This window comes from Heptranchias perlo, unplaced genomic scaffold (assembly GCF_035084215.1).
Source record: "Heptranchias perlo isolate sHepPer1 unplaced genomic scaffold, sHepPer1.hap1 HAP1_SCAFFOLD_684, whole genome shotgun sequence".
Taxonomy (NCBI): domain Eukaryota; kingdom Metazoa; phylum Chordata; class Chondrichthyes; order Hexanchiformes; family Hexanchidae; genus Heptranchias; species Heptranchias perlo.
Genome location: NW_027139713.1, coordinates 10,001 through 30,857, shown reverse-complemented (window position 1 = coordinate 30,857; position 20,857 = coordinate 10,001). Strand labels below are relative to the sequence as shown.

The window sequence follows — 20,857 nt, the reverse complement described above, 5'->3', positions numbered from 1 at the left end:
TGAGTTAGAGAGCGCGAGAGGGGGGAGGAGAGAGAGAGACAGACAGAGTTAGAGAGCGCGAGAGGGGGGGAGGAGAGAGAGAGAGAGACAGAGTTAGAGAGCGCGAGAGGGGGGAGGAGAGAGAGAGAGAGAGAGAGAGAGTTAGAGAGCGCGAGAGGGGGGAGGAGAGAGAGAGAGAGAGAGAGAGAGAGTTAGAGAGCGCGAGGGGGGGGGAGGAGAGAGAGAGAGAGAGAGAGACAGAGTTAGAGAGCGCGAGGGGGGGGAGGAGAGAGAGAGAGAGAGAGAGAGACAGAGTTAGAGAGCGCGAGAGGGGGAGGAGAGAGAGAGACAGAGTTAGAGCCGAGGGGAGAGAGAGAGAGACAGAGTTAGAGAGCGCGAGAGGGGGGAGGAGAGAGAGAGAGAGACAGACAGAGTTAGAGAGCGCGAGAGGGGGGAGGAGAGAGAGAGAGAGACAGAGTTAGAGAGCGCGAGAGGGGAGGAGAGAGAGAGAGAGAGACAGACAGAGTTAGAGAGCGCGAGAGGGGGGAGGAGAGAGAGAGAGAGACAGACAGAGTTAGAGAGCGCGAGAGGGGGGAGGAGAGAGAGAGAGACAGACAGAGTTAGAGAGCGCGAGAGGGGGGAGGAGAGAGAGAGAGAGAGAGACAGAGTTAGAGAGCGCGAGAGGGGGGAGGAGAGAGAGAGAGAGAGAGACAGAGTTAGAGAGCGCGAGAGGGGGGGAGAGAGAGAGAGAGAGAGACAGAGTTAGAGAGCGCGAGAGGGGGGAGGAGAGAGAGAGACAGACAGAGTTAGAGAGCGCGAGAGGGGGGAGGAGAGAGAGAGAGAGAGAGACAGAGTTAGAGAGCGCGAGAGGGGGGAGGAGAGAGAGAGAGAGAGACAGAGTTAGAGAGCGCGAGAGGGGGAGGAGAGAGAGAGAGAGAGAGACAGAGTTAGAGAGCGCGAGAGGGGGGAGAGAGAGAGAGAGAGAGAGACAGAGTTAGAGAGCGCGAGAGGGGGGAGGAGAGAGAGAGAGACAGACAGAGTTAGAGAGCGCGAGAGGGGGAGGAGAGAGAGAGAGAGACAGAGTTTAGAGAGCGCGAGAGGGGGGAGGAGAGAGAGAGAGAGAGAGACAGAGTTAGAGAGCGCGAGAGGGGGGAGAGAGAGAGAGAGACAGACAGAGTTAGAGAGCGCGAGAGGGGGAGGAGAGAGAGAGAGAGACAGAGTTAGAGAGCGTGAGAGGGGGGAGGAGAGAGAGAGAGAGAGAGTTAGAGAGCGCGAGAGGGGGGAGGAGAGAGAGAGAGAGAGACAGACAGAGTTAGAGAGCGCGAGAGGGGGGAGGAGAGAGAGAGAGAGAGACAGACAGAGTTAGAGAGCGCGAGAGGGGGGAGGAGAGAGAGAGAGAGAGAGACAGAGTTAGAGAGCGCGAGAGGGGGGGAGAAGAGAGAGAGAGAGAGAGACAGAGTTAGAGAGCGCGAGAGGGGGAGGAGAGAGAGAGACAGAGTAGAGAGCGCAGAGAGGGGGAGGAGAGAGAGAGAGAGAGACAGAGTTAGAGAGCGCGAGAGGGGGGAGAGAGAGAGAGAGAGAGAGCGAGAGGGAGAGAGAGAGAGAGAGAGACAGAGTATAGAGCGCGAGAGGGGGGAGAGAGATAGAGAGAGAGACAGAGTTAGAGAGCGCGAGAGGGGGGAGAAGAGAGAGAGAGAGAGACAGAGTTAGAGAGCGCGAGAGGGGGGGAGGAGAGAGAGAGACAGACAGAGTTAGAGAGCGCGAGAGGGGGGAGGAGAGAGAGAGGAGAGAGACAGACAGAGTTAGAGAGCGCGAGAGGGGGGAGAGAGAGAGAGAGAGACAGAGTTAGAGAGCGTGAGAGGGGGAGGAGAGAGAGAGAGACAGAGTTAGAGAGCGCGAGAGGGGGGAGGAGAGAGAGAGAGAGACAGAGTTAGAGAGCGCGAGAGGGGGGAGGAGAGAGAGAGACAGACAGACAGATTTAGAGAGCGCGAGAGGGGGGAGGAGAGAGAGAGAGAGAGAGACAGAGTTAGAGAGCGCGAGAGGGGGGAGGAGAGAGAGAGAGAGAGAGACAGAGTTAGAGAGCGCGAGAGGGGGGAGGAGAGAGAGAGAGAGAGAGACAGAGTTAGAGAGCGCGAGAGGGGGGAGGAGAGAGAGAGAGAGAGACAGAGTTAGAGAGCGCGAGAGGGGGGAGAAGAGAGAGAGAGACAGACAGAGTTAGAGAGCACGAGAGGGGGGGAGGAGAGAGAGAGACAGACAGAGTTAGAGAGCGCGAGAGGGGGGAGGAGAGAGAGAGAGAGACAGAGTTAGAGAGCGCGAGATGGGGGAGGAGAGAGAGAGAGAGACAGAGTTAGAGAGCGCGAGGGGGGGGAGGAGAGAGAGAGAGAGACAGACAGAGTTAGAGAGCACGAGAGGGGGGGGAGGAGAGAGAGAGAGAGAGACAGAGTTAGAGAGCGCGAGAGGGGGGAGGAGAGAGAGAGAGAGAGACAGAGTTAGAGAGCGCGAGAGGGGGGGAGCAGAGAGAGAGAGACAGACAGAGTTAGAGAGCGCGAGAGGGGGGAGGAGAGAGAGAGAGAGACAGAGTTAGAGAGCGCGAGAGGGGGAGGAGAGAGAGAGAGAGACAGAGTTAGAGAGCGCGAGAGGGGGAGGAGAGAGAGAGAGAGACAGAGTTAGAGAGCGCGAGAGGGGGAGGAGAGAGAGAGAGAGAGAGATTAGAGAGAGAGACAGACAGAGTTAGAAGAGCGCGAGAGGGGGGAGGAGAGAGAGAGAGAGACAGAGTGAGAGAGCGCGAGAGGGGGAGGAGAGAGAGAGAGAGACAGAGTTAGAGAGCGCGAGAGGGGGGAGGAGAGAGAGAGAGAGAGAGAGAGAGACAGAGAGAGAGAGCGCGAGAGGGGGGAGGAGAGAGAGAGAGAGAGAGAGACAGAGTTAGAGAGCGCGAGAGGGGGAGGAGAGAGAGAGAGAGACAGAGTTAGAGAGCGCGAGAGGGGGGAGGAGAGAGAGAGAGAGACAGAGTTAGAGAGCGCGAGAGGGGGAGGAGAGAGAGAGAGAGACAGAGTGAGAGAGCGCGAGAGGGGGGAGGAGCGAGAGACAGACAGAGTTAGAGAGCGCGAGAGGGGGGGAGGAGAGAGAGAGAGAGACAGACAGAGTTAGAGAGCGCGAGAGGGGGGAGGAGAGAGAGAGAGAGAGACAGAGTTAGAGAGCGCGAGAGGGGGAGGAGAGAGAGAGAGAGAGACAGAGTTAGAGAGCGCGAGAGGGGGGAGAGAGAGAGAGAGAGACAGACAGAGTTAGAGAGCGCGAGAGGGGGGAGGATGAGAGAGAGAGAGAGACAGAGTTAGAGAGTGCGAGGGGGGGGAGGAGAGAGAGAGAGAGACAGAGTTAGAGAGCGCGAGAGGGGGGGGGAGAGAGAGAGAGAGAGAGACAGAGTTAGAGAGCGCGAGAGGGGGGAGGAGCGAGAGAGAGAGAGACAGAGTTAGAGAGCGCGAGAGGGGGAGGAGAGAGAGAGAGAGAGACAGAGTTAGAGAGCGCGAGAGGGGGGAGAGAGAGAGAGAGAGACAGACAGAGTTAGTGGGGAGAGAGAGAGAGAGAGAGACAGACAGAGTTAGAGAGCGCGAGGGGGGGGAGGAGCGAGAACACAGACAGACAGACAGACAGAGACAGACAGACAGACAGTTCGAGACCGTGAGAGGGACAGACAGACAGAGACAGACAGACAGACACTCACCGTTGAGACCCACGAGGCCGTGTCCCCCGCAGGTTCCTGGCTGAGCCCCGGGCCTCGTCTGGCCCTCGGGCCTGGACTCCGGCTGCGGTGATGAGGGGGCCCGAGGGCCGCTCCTTGGCCTGGGGTCCCCGTCCAGCCCCAGGCCCAGGCCGCCTCCAGCCGAGCGGAACTGGGCCTCCGCCCTGACCGGAGTCCCGCTCCCCGCGAGGTCCCCGCGAGACGTCTGGCCCCACCAGTCGCCGTCTGGCCGGCCCAGAGACTCCCCGGAGCCCAGACGGGCCTGGGCCTCCTGGGGGCCTGGGCCCCCGGTGCCGGAGGCGGGCGGGGGCCGGTGGAGGGAGGGGGCTGGCCGGCTTGTTGGACAGGAGGGGCTGGTTTGACTCCAAACTCGTCCGATCCGTGTCAGTCACCGTCTGGAACACAAAACATGGAGCCCAACAGGGCGAGTGGACCGAGGGACCGAGTCTCTCCCTCCCTCACACCTCCCTCACCCCCTCCAAACCTCGCTCTCCCTCCCTCACCCCCTCCAAACCTCCCTCACCCCCCTCAAACAAAACATGGAGCCCAACAGGGCGAGTGACCGAGGGACCGAGTCTCTCCCTCCCTCACACCTCCCTCACCCCCTCCAAACCTCGCTCTCCCTCCCTCACCCCCCTCCAAACCTCGCTCTCCCTCCCTCAAACAAAACATGGAGCCCAACAGGGCGAGTGACCGAGGGACCGAGTCTCTCCCTCCCTCAAACCTTCCCCTCACCCCCTCCAAACCTCGCTCTCCCTCCCTCACCCCCCCCAAACCTCTCCCTCACCGCCCCCCAAACCTCTCCCTCACCCCCCCCCCAAACCTCCCCCTCACCCCCCCCCAAACCTCCCCCTCACCCCCCCCCAAACCTCCCTCTCACCCCCCCCAAAACTCCCTCACCCCCCCCCCAAACCTCTCCCTCACCCCCCCCCCAAACCTCCCTCACCCCCCCCTCAAACAAAACATGGAGCCCAGCAGGGCGAGTGACGGAGGGACCGAGTCTCTCCCTCCCCTCACACCCCCTCAAACCTTCCCCTCACCCCCTCCAAACCTCGCTCTCCCTCCCTCACCCCCCTCAAACAAAACATGGAGCCCAACAGGGCGAGTGACGGAGGCACCGAGTCTCTCCCTCCCCCTCACACCCCCTCAAACCTTCCCCTCACCCCCTCCAAACCCCGCTCTTTCCCTACCCTCCCTCCTCCAACCCTGCCCCCCGCCCCCCCCCCCTCTCCCTCCCCCGTGCTCCCTCTCCCTCCTCCTCCTCCTCCTCCAACCGTGCTCATAGAAAATAGGAGCAGGAGTTAGGCCATTCGGCCCCTTCGAGCCTGCTCCCCCATTCAATATGATCATGGCCGACCCTCTCTCTCAATACAAAATTCCCGCTCTCTCCCCATTCCCCTTGACGCCTTCTGTGTCTAGAAATCCTCTTGGCCCCCTCTTGGCCCCCTCTTGGCCCCCTCTTGGCCCCCTCTTGGCCCCCTCTTGGCCCCCTCTTGGCCCCCTCTTGGCCCCCTCTTGGCCCCCTCTTACCCTGTGTGTTCGTGTTTGGCTTTTGCTCTAGAAATAGGAGAGAGAGATCACACATCAGAGAACGAAATAATTGGGCCTCCAACGAAAATCCCCGACGCTCAGCGATGACCGAGACCCCGAGAGAGGAGAACGCCATTCAGCCCCTCTATCTGGAGCCGATTCAGATCCTGGAGTTAATGAGCACACCCTGTCCCCATTCCACAGAGCGAGACTAGAACGATGGGAGGGGGGCCCATAAATATATAAGAGAGTCACTAATAAATCCAATCTGGGAATTCAGGAGAAACTTCTTTCCCCAGGGAGCGGTGGGAATGTTGAACTCGCTCCCTCGAGGAGTAGTCGAGGGGAATAGTGGAGATGGATTTAAGGGGGGGGGAAGCTGGATAGACACATGAGGGAGAAAGGGATGGGAGGAGAGGGGGGAGATGGAGGAGGGGAGGGAGGAGGCTCGTGTGGAGCGTGAGCACCAGCATGGAGCATGATGGGCCGAACGGCCTGATTCTAGGCTGCAGACTCCATGCAACTCGATGAAAAACCCTTTACAAAACACGGAGTTAGACCCCAACTGGAGAATCGGGTCCAATTCTGGGGGCCGCACTTCAGAAAGGACGGCGAGACCCTCGGAGAGGGGGGGCGGAGGAGATTTACCAGAACGGTCCCCGGGGGAGGAGGAGGAGGGGGAAACGAGGGACCTCCGTTAACGTGGAGAGACTGTGGGGGGGCGTTCTCCTCAGAGCAGAGAAGGTCGAGAGGTGGGGGGAGGTTTGATCGAGGGGTTGGAAATTACGAGGGGGTCTCGACAGAGCGAATAAGGAGAGGGCGTTCCCCAGTGGAGCAGGAGGGGAAAGAGCCAGGAGGAGGAGATATGAGGGGAATATTTTCCCCCCACACACACTCGGGAACGCACCCTCTGAAAGAGGAGGGAGCGGAGGCAGGAGCACGTGGGAATGTTCAAAAGACACGGAACTCAACGAGGATTAATTTGCGGGGTTTTGGGGAAAGAGCAGGACTAAATCGGAGCGCTCTGGCAGAGAGCTGGCACAGGGAGGACGGGACGAATGGCCTCGCTCCCGCGCTGCGCCGATTCTGCGAGGGGCAACTCACCTCCGTTACGTCGTCTGTTCCAGACGTACGCGGCAATTCCCCCCAGAAGCGCACAGAGGAACAGAAAGGCCATCGTCACCGCGGCAATCAGCAAGTAAGAATCTGAAAGGGAAAAAGGGACAGAATCCTCGGTTATAAAAATGGATTGAATTCAGCAGCGAAGAGAGAGCACGAGTCCAAGACAGAGTGAAGCTCCCTCAACACCGTCCCAAACACTCCCGGGGCAGGTACAGGGTTAGATACAGAGTAAAGCTCCCTCTACACTGTCCCATCAAACACTCCCAGGGTCAGGGACAGGGTTAGATACAGAGTAAAGCTCCCTCTACACTGTCCCATCAAACACTCCCGGGGCAGGTACAGGGTTAGATACAGAGTAAAGCTCCCTCTACACTGTCCCATCAAACACTCCCAGGGCAGGTACAGGGTTAGATACAGAGTAAAGCTCCCTCTACACTGTCCCGTCAAACACTCCCAGGGCAGGTACAGGGTTAGATACAGAGTAAAGCTCCCTCTACACTGTCCCGTCAAACACTCCCAGGGCAGGTACAGGGTTAGATACAGAGTAAAGCTCCCTCTACACTGTCCCGTCAAACACTCCAGGGCAGGTACAGGGTTAGATACAGAGTAAAGCTCCCTCTGCACTGTCCCATCAAACACCCCCAGGGCAGGTACAGGGTTAGATACAGAGTAAAGCTCCCTCTGCACCGTCCCATCAATCACTCCCAGGGCAGGTACAGGGTTAGATACAGAGTAAAGCTCCCTCTACACTGTCCCATCAAACACTCCCAGGGTCAGGTACAGGGTTAGATACAGAGTAAAGCTCCCTCTACACTGTCCCATCAAACACTCCCAGGCAGGTACAGGGTTAGATACAGAGTAAAGCTCCCTCTACACTGTCCCATCAAACACTCCCAGGGTCAGGGACAGGGTTAGATACAGAGTAAAGCTCCCTCTACACTGTCCCATCAAACACTCCCAGGGCAGGTACAGGGTTAGATACAGAGTAAAGCTCCCTCTGCACTGTCCCATCAAACACTCCCAGGGCAGGTACAGGGTTAGATACAGAGTAAAGCTCCCTCTACACTGTCCCATCAAACACTCCCAGGGCAGGTACAGGGTTAGATACAGAGTGAAGGCGAGGGGACGACGACACTTACTGTCCGGAGCGGGGTCCAGATGTTGGGTGGGTCTCCACACAGCTGGGGGGTAGCTGACGCCTCCTGCCCGTGCGGGCTCGGGGTCCTTGCAGATCGCGTCCGAATTGGCCGTCCCCTCGCGCGCCTCAACCAATCGATGGGCGGAGCAGCTGGAAGAGGGTAAGGGGAGAGTGGGGGGCGGGGGGAAGAGAGAGAGAAGAAAGATGGAGAACAAACAGAAGGGTTTATTTCAAAGGGGAAACCTAAAGTGCGAGGAGTCAAACCGAGCAAAACCCCGAAAACTCCGTCTCCCCTCCGTTCGAGGTTCAGGTCCATCGATCATTGACGTGTCATGAACAGGTGCAGAAAATAATCAAGAAGGCTAATGTAACGCTGGCCTTTATATCTCAAGGACTGGAGTACAAGGGGGCAGAAGTTATGCTGCAGCTATACAAAACCCTGGTTAGACCGCACCTGGAGTACTGTGAGCAGTTCTGGGCACCGCACCTTCGGAAGGACATATTGACCTTGGAGGGAGTGCAGCGTGGAATGATACCCGGACTTCAAGGGTTAAGTTACGAGGAGAGATTACACAAATTGGGGTTGTGTTCTCTGGAGTTTCGAAGGTTAAGGGGTGACCTGATCGAAGTTTATAAGATATTAAGGGGAACGGATAGAGAGAAACTATTGGGGATTTTCGGAGTAGGGGGCACCGTCTAAAAATTAGAGCCCGACCTTTCAGGAGTGAGATTAGAAAACATTTCTACACACAAAGGAGGTAGAAGTTTGGAACTCACTTCCGCAAACGGCAATTGATACTAGCTCAATCGCTAAATTTAAATCTGAGATAGATAGCTTGTTGGCAACCAAAGGTATTAAGGGATATGGGCCAAAGGCAGGTATGCGGAGTTAGATCACAGATCAGCCATGATCTTATCAAATGGCGGAGCAGGCACGAGGGGCTGAATGGCCGACTCCTGTTCCTAAATACAGCTTACTTCTTGTGCCTTTGACATCTCTCCAACGATTCGACCTTCTGGAAGGTTCCGGGTGGACAGGGCACACAGTTCGTGTCGTGTGTGGGAGTCCCTGAAATATAACAAGGCAATAATGGGTTATATATAGAATAACAGATACCCCGGGGAGTGAGTTACAGACTGGAATCTAATCGAGGGGTTCGGGGGGTTATATATAGAATAACAGATACCCCGGGGAGTGAGTTACAGACTGGAATCTAATCGAGGGGTTCGGGGGGTTTATATATAGAATAACAGATAACCCGGGAGTGAGTTACAGACTGGAATCTAATCGAGGGGTTCGGGGGGTTATATATAGAATAACAGATAACCCGGGGAGTGAGTTACAGACTGGAATCTAATCGAGGGGTTCGGGGGGGTTTATATATAGAATAACAGATACCCGGGAGTGAGTTACAGACTGGAATCTAATCGAGGGGTTCGGGGGGGTTTATATACAGAATAACAGATCCCCCGGGGAGTGAGTTACAGACTGGAATCTAATCGAGGGGTTCGGGGGGTTTATATATAGAATAACAGATACCCGGGAGTGAGTTACAGACTGGAATCTAATCGAGGGGTTCGGGGGGTTATATATAGAATAACAGATAACCCGGGGAGTGAGTTACAGACTGGAATCTAATCGAGGGGTTCGGGGGGGTTTATATATAGAATAACAGATACCCGGGAGTGAGTTACAGGCTGGAATCTAATCGAGGGGTTCGGGGGGTTTATATATAGAATAACAGATAACCCGGGGAGTGAGTTACAGACTGGAATCTAATCGAGGGGTTCGGGGGGGTTTATATATAGAATAACAGATACCCGGGAGTGAGTTACAGACTGGAATCTAATCGAGGGGTTCGGGGGGGTTTATATATAGAATAACAGATACCTGGGAGTGAGTTACAGACTGGAATCTAATCGAGGGGTTCGGGGTGTTTATATATAGAATAACAGATACCCGGGAGTGAGTTACAGACTGGAATCTAATCGAGGGGTTCGGGGGGTTTATATATAGAATAACAGATACCCGGGAGTGAGTTACAGACTGGAATCTGATCGAGGGGTTCGGGGGGTTTATATATAGAATAACAGATACCCGGGAGTGAGTTACAGACTGGAATCTAATCGAGGGGTTCGGGGGGGTTTATATACAGAATAACAGATACCCGGGAGTGAGTTACAGACTGGAATCTAATCGAGGGGTTCGGGGGGTTTATATATAGAATAACAGATACCCGGGAGTGAGTTACAGACTGGAATCTAATCGAGGGGTTCGGGGGGTTTATATATAGAATAACAGATACCCGGGAGTGAGTTACAGACTGGAATCTAATCGAGGGGTTCGGGGGGTTTATATATAGAATAACAGATACCCGGGAGTGAGTTACAGACTGGAATCTAATCGAGGGGTTCGGGGGGGGTTTATATATAGAATAACAGATACCCGGGAGTGAGTTACAGACTGGAATCTAATCGAGGGGTTGAGACACTCGGGGAGGAGGATTTGGGGGTGCGAGGGCGGAGACGAGGAGGATTTGGGGGTGCGAGGGCGGAGACGAGGAGCGTTACCTGCCCGAGAGATCTGCTGCCCGGGCGGACAGGACCTGTGCAGCTCACAATCTGTACAGTCTCGGACGTCAACGCAGTGCATCCCACTGACGCACTGACACTTGGTTTTGACCGTGCTCGAACAATTCTCTTGCACGACCAGCCCCCGGCCTGAAAGGAGGACAGACAGACAGACAAATATCTCAGCATTTCATCCACCTCACGGTCAAAAAATAAATCCCTTTCCCCCCCGGGGGACACCCTGCCTCCCCCCAAACCGGTTTAAGTGCGACGGAGGCCAGGCCGTCCCAGCGATCGATGCGGTCCTGCAAGCCCCCCCATCAAATCCGCAGGCTCCTGGTTGCCATTCAATCAGACCACGGCCGACCTGTAACCCCCCCCGCCCGCCCCCCCCCGTATCCCTCGACACCCGGTCCCGACAAAAAAACGGGGAATAGAAATTTGCGAGGGGGACCCAGGGGAACGAACGGCCTCACGTTGATCGCAGGCCGGACAGAGTTTGCACTCCAGGATATAATTCCAGAACTCGGTGAACTCCCCGGGCGGACACGGCCGGCAGTCTGTATCCTGGGACTGCGTACATCGACGATAGGCGTAGTGACCTGGAGAGAGAGAGAAGGGATAGACCGTTACAGGACGGCACGAACGGCCTCCCTCCAGTCCCCCCCCATCGAAGACCCTCCCTCCAGTCCCCTCAATCCTCCCATCGAAGACCCTCCCTCCAGTCCCCTCCCATCGAAGACCCTCCCTCCAGTCCCCTCAATCCTCCCATCGGAGACCCTCGCTCCAGCACCGCCCCCCCCATCGAAGACCCTCCCTCCAGCCCCCCAAAACCCTCCCATTGAAGACCCTCCCTCCAGTCCCCTCAATCCTCCCATCGGAGACCCTCGCTCCAGCACCGCCCCCCCATCGAAGACCCTCCCTCCAGTCCCCTCAATCCTCCCATCGAAGACCCTCCCTCCAGTCCCCCCCCATCGAAGACCCTCCCTCCAGTCCCCTCAATCCTCCCATCGGAGACCCTCGCTCCAGCACCGCCCCCCCATCGAAGACCCTCCCTCCAGTCCCCTCAATCCTCCCATCGAAGACCCTCCCTCCAGTCCCCCCCCATCGAAGACCCTCCCTCCAGCCCCCCAAAACCCTCCCATCGAAGACCCTCCCTCCAGCCCCCCAAAACCCTCCCATCGAAGACCCTCCCTCCAGTCCCCCCCATCGAAGACCCTCCCTCCAGCCCCCCCAAAACCCTCCCATTGAAGACCCTCCCTCCAGTCCCCTCAATCCTACCATCGAAGACCCTCGCTCCAGCCCCCCCAAAACCTCTCCCTCCAGTCCCCCAACCCTCCCATCGAAGCCCCTCCCTCCAGTCCCCCAAAACCCTCCCATCGAAGACCCTCGCTCCAGCCCCCCCAAAACCCTCCCATCGAAGACCCTCGCTCCAGCCCCCCCAAAACCCTCCCATCGAAGACCCTCCCTCCAGCCCCACCCCCATCAAAACCCCTCCCTCCAGTCCCCCAAAACCCTCCCATCGAAGACCCTCGCTCCAGCCCCCCCAAAACCCTCCCATCGAAGACCCTCGCTCCAGCCCCCCCAAAACCCTCCCATCGAAGACCCTCGCTCCAGCCCCACCCCCATCAAAACCCCTCCCTCCAGTCCCCCAAAACCCTCCCATCGAAGCCCCCCCCTCCAGCCCCCCAAAACCCGCCCATCGAAGCCCCTCCCTCCAGTCCCCCTAACTCTCCCATCGAAGCCCATCCCTCACCATCAAAGTCCCTCAATCACCCCCCTCAAACCCTGTTGTGACCCCGAGACCCTCACTCGGACCCCCACGACCCTCCAGGTGCGATAATTACCTGGCGAGCACTTCCGACAGCACTGGCGGAGATCATTCTCGTAGTACTCAGTCTCTGCAAAACACGGCCTCCCACGCGGGGCGGAGGGTCCAGAGTTCACCAACTGCAGGGCAGGGAGAGGTGGGGGAAATAGGACGGGAAAAGACCAGGGTTAGAGATACCCAAAAACACAGCAGGAAAGGCCCAGGCTCAGGAACCAGCTAGGCCCGTCTTCCATAGCAACAGGAGGAGGCCCATTCACCCCCCCTCGATTAGATTCCAGTCTGTAACTCACTCCCGGGGTATCTGTTATTCTATATATAAACCCCCCCGAACCCCTCGATTAGATTCCAGTCTGTAACTCACTCCCGGGTATCTGTTATTCTATATATAAACCCCCCGAACCCCTCGATTGGATTCCAGTCTGTAACTCACTCCCGGGTATCTGTTATTCTGTATATAAACCCCCCGAACCCCTCGATTAGATTCCAGTCTGTAACTCACTCCCGGGTATCTGTTATTCTATATATAAACCCCCCCGAACCCCTCGATTAGATTCCAGTCTGTAACTCACTCCCGGGTATCTGTTATTCTATATATAAACCCCCCGAACCCCTCGATTAGATTCCAGTCTGTAACTCACTCCCGGGGTATCTGTTATTCTATATATAAACCCCCCGAACCCCTCGATTAGATTCCAGTCTGTAACTCACTCCCGGGTATCTGTTATTCTATATATAAACCCCCCGAACCCCTCGATTAGATTCCAGTCTGTAACTCACTCCCGGGTATCTGTTATTCTATATATAAACCCCCCCCGAACCCCTCGATTAGATTCCAGTCTGTAACTCACTCCCGGGTATCTGTTATTCTGTATATAAACCCCCCGAACCCCTCGATTAGATTCCAGTCTGTAACTCACTCCCGGGTATCTGTTATTCTATATATAAACCCCCCGAACCCCTCGATTAGATTCCAGCCTGTGACTCACTCCCGGGTATCTGTTATTCTATATATAAACCCCCCGAACCCCTCGATTAGATTCCAGTCTGTAACTCACTCCCGGGTATCTGTTATTCTATATATAAACCCCCCCGAACCCCTCGATTAGATTCCAGTCTGTAACTCACTCCCGGGTATCTGTTATTCTATATATAAACCCCCCGAACCCCTCGATTAGATTCCAGTGTGTAACTCACTCCCGGGTATCTGTTATTCTATATATAAATCCCCCCGAACCCCTCGATTAGATTCCAGTCTGTAACTCACTCCCGGGTATCTGTTATTCTGTATATAAACCCCCCCGAACCCCTCGATTAGATTCCAGTCTGTAACTCACTCCCGGGTATCTGTTATTCTGTATATAAACCCCCCGAACCCCTCGATTAGATTCCAGTCTGTAACTCACTCCCGGGTATCTGTTATTCTGTATATAAACCCCCCCGAACCCCTCGATTAGATTCCAGCCTGTGACTCACTCCCGGGTATCTGTTATTCTATATATAAACCCCCCCGAACCCCTCGATTAGATTCCAGTCTGTAACTCACTCCCGGGTATCTGTTATTCTGTATATAAACCCCCCGAACCCCTCGATTAGATTCCAGTCTGTAACTCACTCCCGGGTATCTGTTATTCTGTATATAAACCCCCCCGAACCCCTCGATTAGATTCCAGCCTGGAACTCACTCCCGGGTATCTGTTATTCTATATATAAACCCCCCGAACCCCTCGATTAGATTCCAGTCTGTAACTCACTCCCGGGTATCTGTTATTCTATATATAAACCCCCCGAACCCCTCGATTAGATTCCAGTCTGTAACTCACTCCCGGGTATCTGTTATTCTATATATAAACCCCCCGAACCCCTCGATTAGATTCCAGTCTGCAACTCACTCCCGGGGTATCTGTTATTCTATATATAAACCCCCCGAACCCCTCGATTAGATTCCAGTCTGTAACTCACTCCCGGGTATCTGTTATTCTATATATAAACCCCCCCGAACCCCTCGATTAGATTCCAGTCTGTAACTCACTCCCGGGTATCTGTTATTCTATATATAAACCCCCCGAACCCCTCGATTAGATTCCAGTCTGTAACTCACTCCCGGGTATCTGTTATTCTATATATAAACCCCCCGAACCCCTCGATTAGATTCCAGCCTGTAACTCACTCCCGGGTATCTGTTATTCTATATATAAACCCCCCCGAACCCCTCGATTAGATTCCAGTCTGTAACTCACTCCCGGGTATCTGTTATTCTATATATAAACCCCCCGAACCCCTCGATTAGATTCCAGTCTGTAACTCACTCCCGGGGTATCTGTTATTCTATATATAAACCCCCCGAACCCCTCGATTAGATTCCAGTCTGTAACTCACTCCCGGGTATCTGTTATTCTATATATAAACCCCCCGAACCCCTCGATTAGATTCCAGTCTGTAACTCACTCCCGGGTATCTGTTATTCTATATATAAACCCCCCCGAACCCCTCGATTAGATTCCAGTCTGTAACTCACTCCCGGGTATCTGTTATTCTGTATATAAACCCCCCGAACCCCTCGATTAGATTCCAGTCTGTAACTCACTCCCGGGTATCTGTTATTCTATATATAAACCCCCCGAACCCCTCGATTAGATTCCAGCCTGTGACTCACTCCCGGGTATCTGTTATTCTATATATAAACCCCCCGAACCCCTCGATTAGATTCCAGTCTGTAACTCACTCCCGGGTATCTGTTATTCTATATATAAACCCCCCCGAACCCCTCGATTAGATTCCAGTCTGTAACTCACTCCCGGGTATCTGTTATTCTGTATATAAACCCCCCCGAACCCCTCGATTAGATTCCAGCCTGGAACTCACTCCCGGGTATCTGTTATTCTATATATAAACCCCCCGAACCCCTCGATTAGATTCCAGTCTGTAACTCACTCCCGGGTATCTGTTATTCTATATATAAACCCCCCGAACCCCTCGATTAGATTCCAGTCTGTAACTCACTCCCGGGTATCTGTTATTCTATATATAAACCCCCCCGAACCCCTCGATTAGATTCCAGTCTGTAACTCACTCCCGGGTATCTGTTATTCTATATATAAACCCCCCCGAACCCCTCGATTAGATTCCAGTCTGTAACTCACTCCCGGGTATCTGTTATTCTATATATAAACCCCCCGAACCCCTCGATTAGATTCCAGCCTGTAACTCACTCCCGGGTATCTGTTATTCTGTATATAAACCCCCCCGAACCCCTCGATTAGATTCCAGTCTGTAACTCACTCCCGGGTATCTGTTATTCTATATATAAACCCCCCCGAACCCCTCGATTAGATCCCAGTCTGTAACTCACTCTCGGGTATCTGTTATTCTATATATAAACCCCCCGAACCCCTCGATTAGATTCCAGTCTGTAACTCACTCCCGGGTATCTGTTATTCTATATATAAACCCCCCGAACCCCTCGATTAGATTCCAGTCTGTAACTCACTCCCGGGTATCTGTTATTCTATATATAAACCCCCCGAACCCCTCGATTAGATTCCAGTCTGTAACTCACTCCCGGGGTATCTGTTATTCTATATATAAACCCCCCCGAACCCCTCGATTAGATTCCAGTCTGTAACTCACTCCCGGGTATCTGTTATTCTATATATAAACCCCCCGAACCCCTCGATTAGATTCCAGTCTGTAACTCACTCCCGGGTATCTGTTATTCTATATATAAACCCCCCGAACCCCTCGATTAGATTCCAGTCTGTAACTCACTCCCGGGGTATCTGTTATTCTATATATAAACCCCCCGAACCCCTCGATTAGATTCCAGTCTGTAACTCACTCCCCGGGTATCTGTTATTCTATATATAAACCCCCCCCCGAACCCCTCGATTAGATTCCAGTCTGTAACTCACTCCCGGGTATCTGTTATTCTATATATAAACCCCCCCGAACCCCTCGATTAGATTCCAGTCTGTAACTCACTCCCGGGTATCTGTTATTCTATATATAAACCCCCCGAACCCCTCGATTAGATTCCAGTCTGCAACTCACTCCCGGGTATCTGTTATTCTATATATAAACCCCCCGAACCCCTCGATTAGATTCCAGTCTGTAACTCACTCCCGGGGTATCTGTTATTCTATATATAAACCCCCCGAACCCCTCGATTAGATTCCAGTCTGTAACTCACTCCCGGGTATCTGTTATTCTATATATAAACCCCCCGAACCCCTCGATTAGATTCCAGTCTGTAACTCACTCCCGGGTATCTGTTATTCTATATATAAACCCCCCCGAACCCCTCGATTAGATTCCAGTCTGTAACTCACTCCCGGGTATCTGTTATTCTGTATATAAACCCCCCGAACCCCTCGATTAGATTCCAGTCTGTAACTCACTCCCGGGTATCTGTTATTCTATATATAAACCCCCCGAACCCCTCGATTAGATTCCAGCCTGTGACTCACTCCCGGGTATCTGTTATTCTATATATAAACCCCCCGAACCCCTCGATTAGATTCCAGTCTGTAACTCACTCCCGGGTATCTGTTATTCTATATATAAACCCCCCCGAACCCCTCGATTAGATTCCAGTCTGTAACTCACTCCCGGGTATCTGTTATTCTGTATATAAACCCCCCCGAACCCCTCGATTAGATTCCAGCCTGGAACTCACTCCCGGGTATCTGTTATTCTATATATAAACCCCCCGAACCCCTCGATTAGATTCCAGTCTGTAACTCACTCCCGGGTATCTGTTATTCTATATATAAACCCCCCGAACCCCTCGATTAGATTCCAGTCTGTAACTCACTCCCGGGTATCTGTTATTCTATATATAAACCCCCCCGAACCCCTCGATTAGATTCCAGTCTGTAACTCACTCCCGGGTATCTGTTATTCTATATATAAACCCCCCCGAACCCCTCGATTAGATTCCAGTCTGTAACTCACTCCCGGGTATCTGTTATTCTATATATAAACCCCCCGAACCCCTCGATTAGATTCCAGCCTGTAACTCACTCCCGGGTATCTGTTATTCTGTATATAAACCCCCCCGAACCCCTCGATTAGATTCCAGTCTGTAACTCACTCCCGGGTATCTGTTATTCTATATATAAACCCCCCCGAACCCCTCGATTAGATCCCAGTCTGTAACTCACTCTCGGGTATCTGTTATTCTATATATAAACCCCCCGAACCCCTCGATTAGATTCCAGTCTGTAACTCACTCCCGGGTATCTGTTATTCTATATATAAACCCCCCGAACCCCTCGATTAGATTCCAGTCTGTAACTCACTCCCGGGTATCTGTTATTCTATATATAAACCCCCCGAACCCCTCGATTAGATTCCAGTCTGTAACTCACTCCCGGGGTATCTGTTATTCTATATATAAACCCCCCCGAACCCCTCGATTAGATTCCAGTCTGTAACTCACTCCCGGGTATCTGTTATTCTATATATAAACCCCCCCCCGAACCCCTCGATTAGATTCCAGTCTGTAACTCACTCCCGGGGTATCTGTTATTCTATATATAAACCCCCCCGAACCCCTCGATTAGATTCCAGTCTGTAACTCACTCCCGGGTATCTGTTATTCTATATATAAACCCCCCGAACCCCTCGATTAGATTCCAGTCTGCAACTCACTCCCGGGTATCTGTTATTCTATATATAAACCCCCCGAACCCCTCGATTAGATTCCAGTCTGTAACTCACTCCCGGGTATCTGTTATTCTATATATAAACCCCCCGAACCCCTCGATTAGATTCCAGTCTGTAACTCACTCCCGGGTATCTGTTATTCTATATATAAACCCCCCCGAACCCCTCGATTAGATTCCAGTCTGTAACTCACTCCCGGGTATCTGTTATTCTATATATAAACCCCCCGAACCCCTCGATTAGATTCCAGTCTGTAACTCACTCCCGGGTATCTGTTATTCTATATATAAACCCCCCGAACCCCTCGATTAGATTCCAGTCTGTAACTCACTCCCGGGTATCTGTTATTCTATATATAAACCCCCCCCGAACCCCTCGATTAGATTCCAGTCTGTAACTCACTCCCGGGTATCTGTTATTCTATATATAAACCCCCTGAACCCCTCGATTAGATTCCAGTCTGTGACTCACTCCCGGGTATCTGTTATTCTATATATAAACCCCCCGAACCCCTCGATTATATTCCAGTCTGTGACTCACTCCCGGGTATCTGTTATTCTATATATAAACCCCCCGAACCCCTCGATTAGATTCCAGTCTGTGACTCACTCCCGGGTATCTGTTATTCTATATATAAACCCCCCGAACCCCTCGATTATATTCCAGTCTGTGACTCACTCCCGGGTATCTGTTATTCTATATATAAACCCCCCGAACCCCTCGATTAGATCCCAGTCTGTAACTCACTCCCGGGTATCTGTTATTCTATATATAAACCCCCCGAACCCCTCGATTAGATTCCAGTCTGTAACTCACTCCCGGGTATCTGTTATTCTATATATAAACCCCCCGAACCCCTCGATTAGATTCCAGTCTGTAACTCACTCCCGGGTATCTGTTATTCTATATATAAACCCCCCGAACCCCTCGATTATATTCCAGTCTGTGACTCACTCCCGGGTATCTGTTATTCTATATATAAACCCCCCGAACCCCTCGATTAGATTCCAGTCTGTCACTCACTCCCCGGGGTATCTGTTATTCTATATATAAACCCCCCGAACCCCTCGATTAGATTCCAGTCTGTAACTCACTCCCGGGTATCTGTTATTCTATATATAAACCCCCCGAACCCCTCGATTAGATTCCAGTCTGTGACTCACTCCCGGGTATCTGTTATTCTATATATAAACCCCCCGAACCCCTCGATTATATTCCAGTCTGTGACTCACTCCCGGGTATCTGTTATTCTATATATAAACCCCCCGAACCCCTCGATTAGATCCCAGTCTGTAACTCACTCCCGGGTATCTGTTATTCTATATATAAACCCCCCGAACCCCTCGATTAGATTCCAGTCTGTAACTCACTCCCGGGTATCTGTTATTCTATATATAAACCCCCCGAACCCCTCGATTAGATTCCAGTCTGTAACTCACTCCCGGGTATCTGTTATTCTATATATAAACCCCCCGAACCCCTCGATTATATTCCAGTCTGTGACTCACTCCCGGGTATCTGTTATTCTATATATAAACCCCCCGAACCCCTCGATTAGATTCCAGTCTGTCACTCACTCCCCGGGGTATCTGTTATTCTATATATAAACCCCCCGAACCCCTCGATTAGATTCCAGTCTGTAACTCACTCCCGGGTATCTGTTATTCTATATATAAACCCCCCGAACCCCTTGATTAGATTCCAGTCTGTAACTCACTCCCGGGTATCTGTTATTCTATATATAAACCCCCCCGAACCCCTCGATTAGATTCCAGTCTGTAACTCACTCCCGGGTATCTGTTATTCTATATATAAACCCCCCGAACCCCTCGATTAGATTCCAGTCTGTAACTCACTCCCGGGTATCTGTTATTCTATATATAAACCCCCCGAACCCCTCGATTAGATTCCAGTCTGTAACTCACTCCCGGGTATCTGTTATTCTATATATAAACCCCCCGAACCCCTCGATTAGATTCCAGTCTGTAACTCACTCCCGGGTATCTGTTATTCTATATATAAACCCCCCGAACCCCTCGATTAGATTCCAGTCTGTAACTCACTCCCGGGTATCTGTTATTCTATATATAAACCCCCGAACCCCTCGATTAGATTCCAGTCTGTAACTCACTCCCGGGTATCTGTTATTCTATATATAAACCCCCCGAACCCCTCGATTAGATTCCAGTCTGTAACTCACTCCCCGGGGGATCTGTTATTCTATATATAAACCCCCCCGAACCCCTCGATTAGATTCCATTATATATAAACCCCCCGAACCCCTCGATTAGATTCCAGTCTGTAACTCACTCCCCGGGGTATCTGTTATTCTGCATATGAACCCCCCGAACCCTTGACTGTTTACAGGCAGGACTTTCTTACTGCTGTTGACTGATGAGTCCTCCTGTATATATCCCTCCTCCTGTATGTATCCCCTCCTCCTCCTCCTCCTCCTCCTCTCAAACCTTCTCTCTCTCCGATACCGAGAGAGCTGTGGTGAATCTCTGACTTCATCTATTTTTTCTCACAGCCACTTCACACGCCAATAAACCCTATCGTCAAGTCTCCCAAAACCAACAGGTCCAGAGATAAGCCTCGCGACAACCCCCAAACCCGCCCCTGCAGATGCTGACGATTCAGCAGGGGCAAGAGAAGATGGAGATGACCTCGATACAGCAGAAAACTAGGCCGCAAAGCCTGCCTGTGGTTACTGCGGTTGCTATGCAGCAAGATGGGAGGTCTACCAGCATCAGTAACAAATTATCTTCTGCTCTGCCCTACATCCGAGAGAGTTTACGATCCAACCTTCAAGAAAAGGCTCAGATACAGAGTAAACCTCCCTCTACACCGTCCCATCAAACACTCCCAGGGTCAGGGTACTGGGTTAGATACAGAGTAAAGCTCCCTCTACACTGTCCCATCAAACACTCCCAGGGTCAGGTACAGGGTTAGATACAGAGTAAAGCTCCCTCTACACCGTCCCATCAAACACTCCCAGGGTCAGGTACAGGGTTAGATACAGAGTAAAGCTCCCCCTACACTGTCCCATCAAACACTCCCAGGGCAGGTACAGGGTTAGATACAGAGTAAAGCTCCCTCTACACTGTCCCATCAAACACTCCCAGGGTCAGGTACAGGTTAGATACAGAGTAAAGCTCCCTCTACACTGTCCCATCAAACACTCCCAGGGCAGGTACAGGGTTAGATACAGAGTAAAGCTCCCTCTGCACTGTCCCATCAAACACTCCAGGGCAGGTACAGGGTTAGATACAGAGTAAAGCTCCCT

At 52.7% G+C, this 20,857-nt stretch overlaps 1 protein-coding gene across 1 annotated transcript in view; it reads right to left on the bottom strand.

Moving 5' to 3' along the window:
* Positions 1-3,660: 3,660 nt before the first annotated feature.
* The window catches only part of LOC137318249 (tumor necrosis factor receptor superfamily member 5-like), a 22,653-nt gene continuing 5,456 nt past the window's right edge, over positions 3,661-20,857 (bottom strand). The window contains exons 2-9 of the mRNA XM_067981179.1: positions 11,924-12,026; positions 10,553-10,678; positions 10,077-10,226; positions 8,484-8,574; positions 7,507-7,655; positions 6,350-6,451; positions 5,250-5,272; positions 3,661-4,113 (exon numbers count right to left, since the gene is read on the bottom strand). Coding sequence (XP_067837280.1) covers positions 3,694-4,113; positions 5,250-5,272; positions 6,350-6,451; positions 7,507-7,655; positions 8,484-8,574; positions 10,077-10,226; positions 10,553-10,678; positions 11,924-12,026 — 1,164 coding nt within the window. The 3' untranslated portion in view covers positions 3,661-3,693. The remainder of the gene's footprint in view (positions 4,114-5,249; positions 5,273-6,349; positions 6,452-7,506; positions 7,656-8,483; positions 8,575-10,076; positions 10,227-10,552; positions 10,679-11,923; positions 12,027-20,857) is intronic.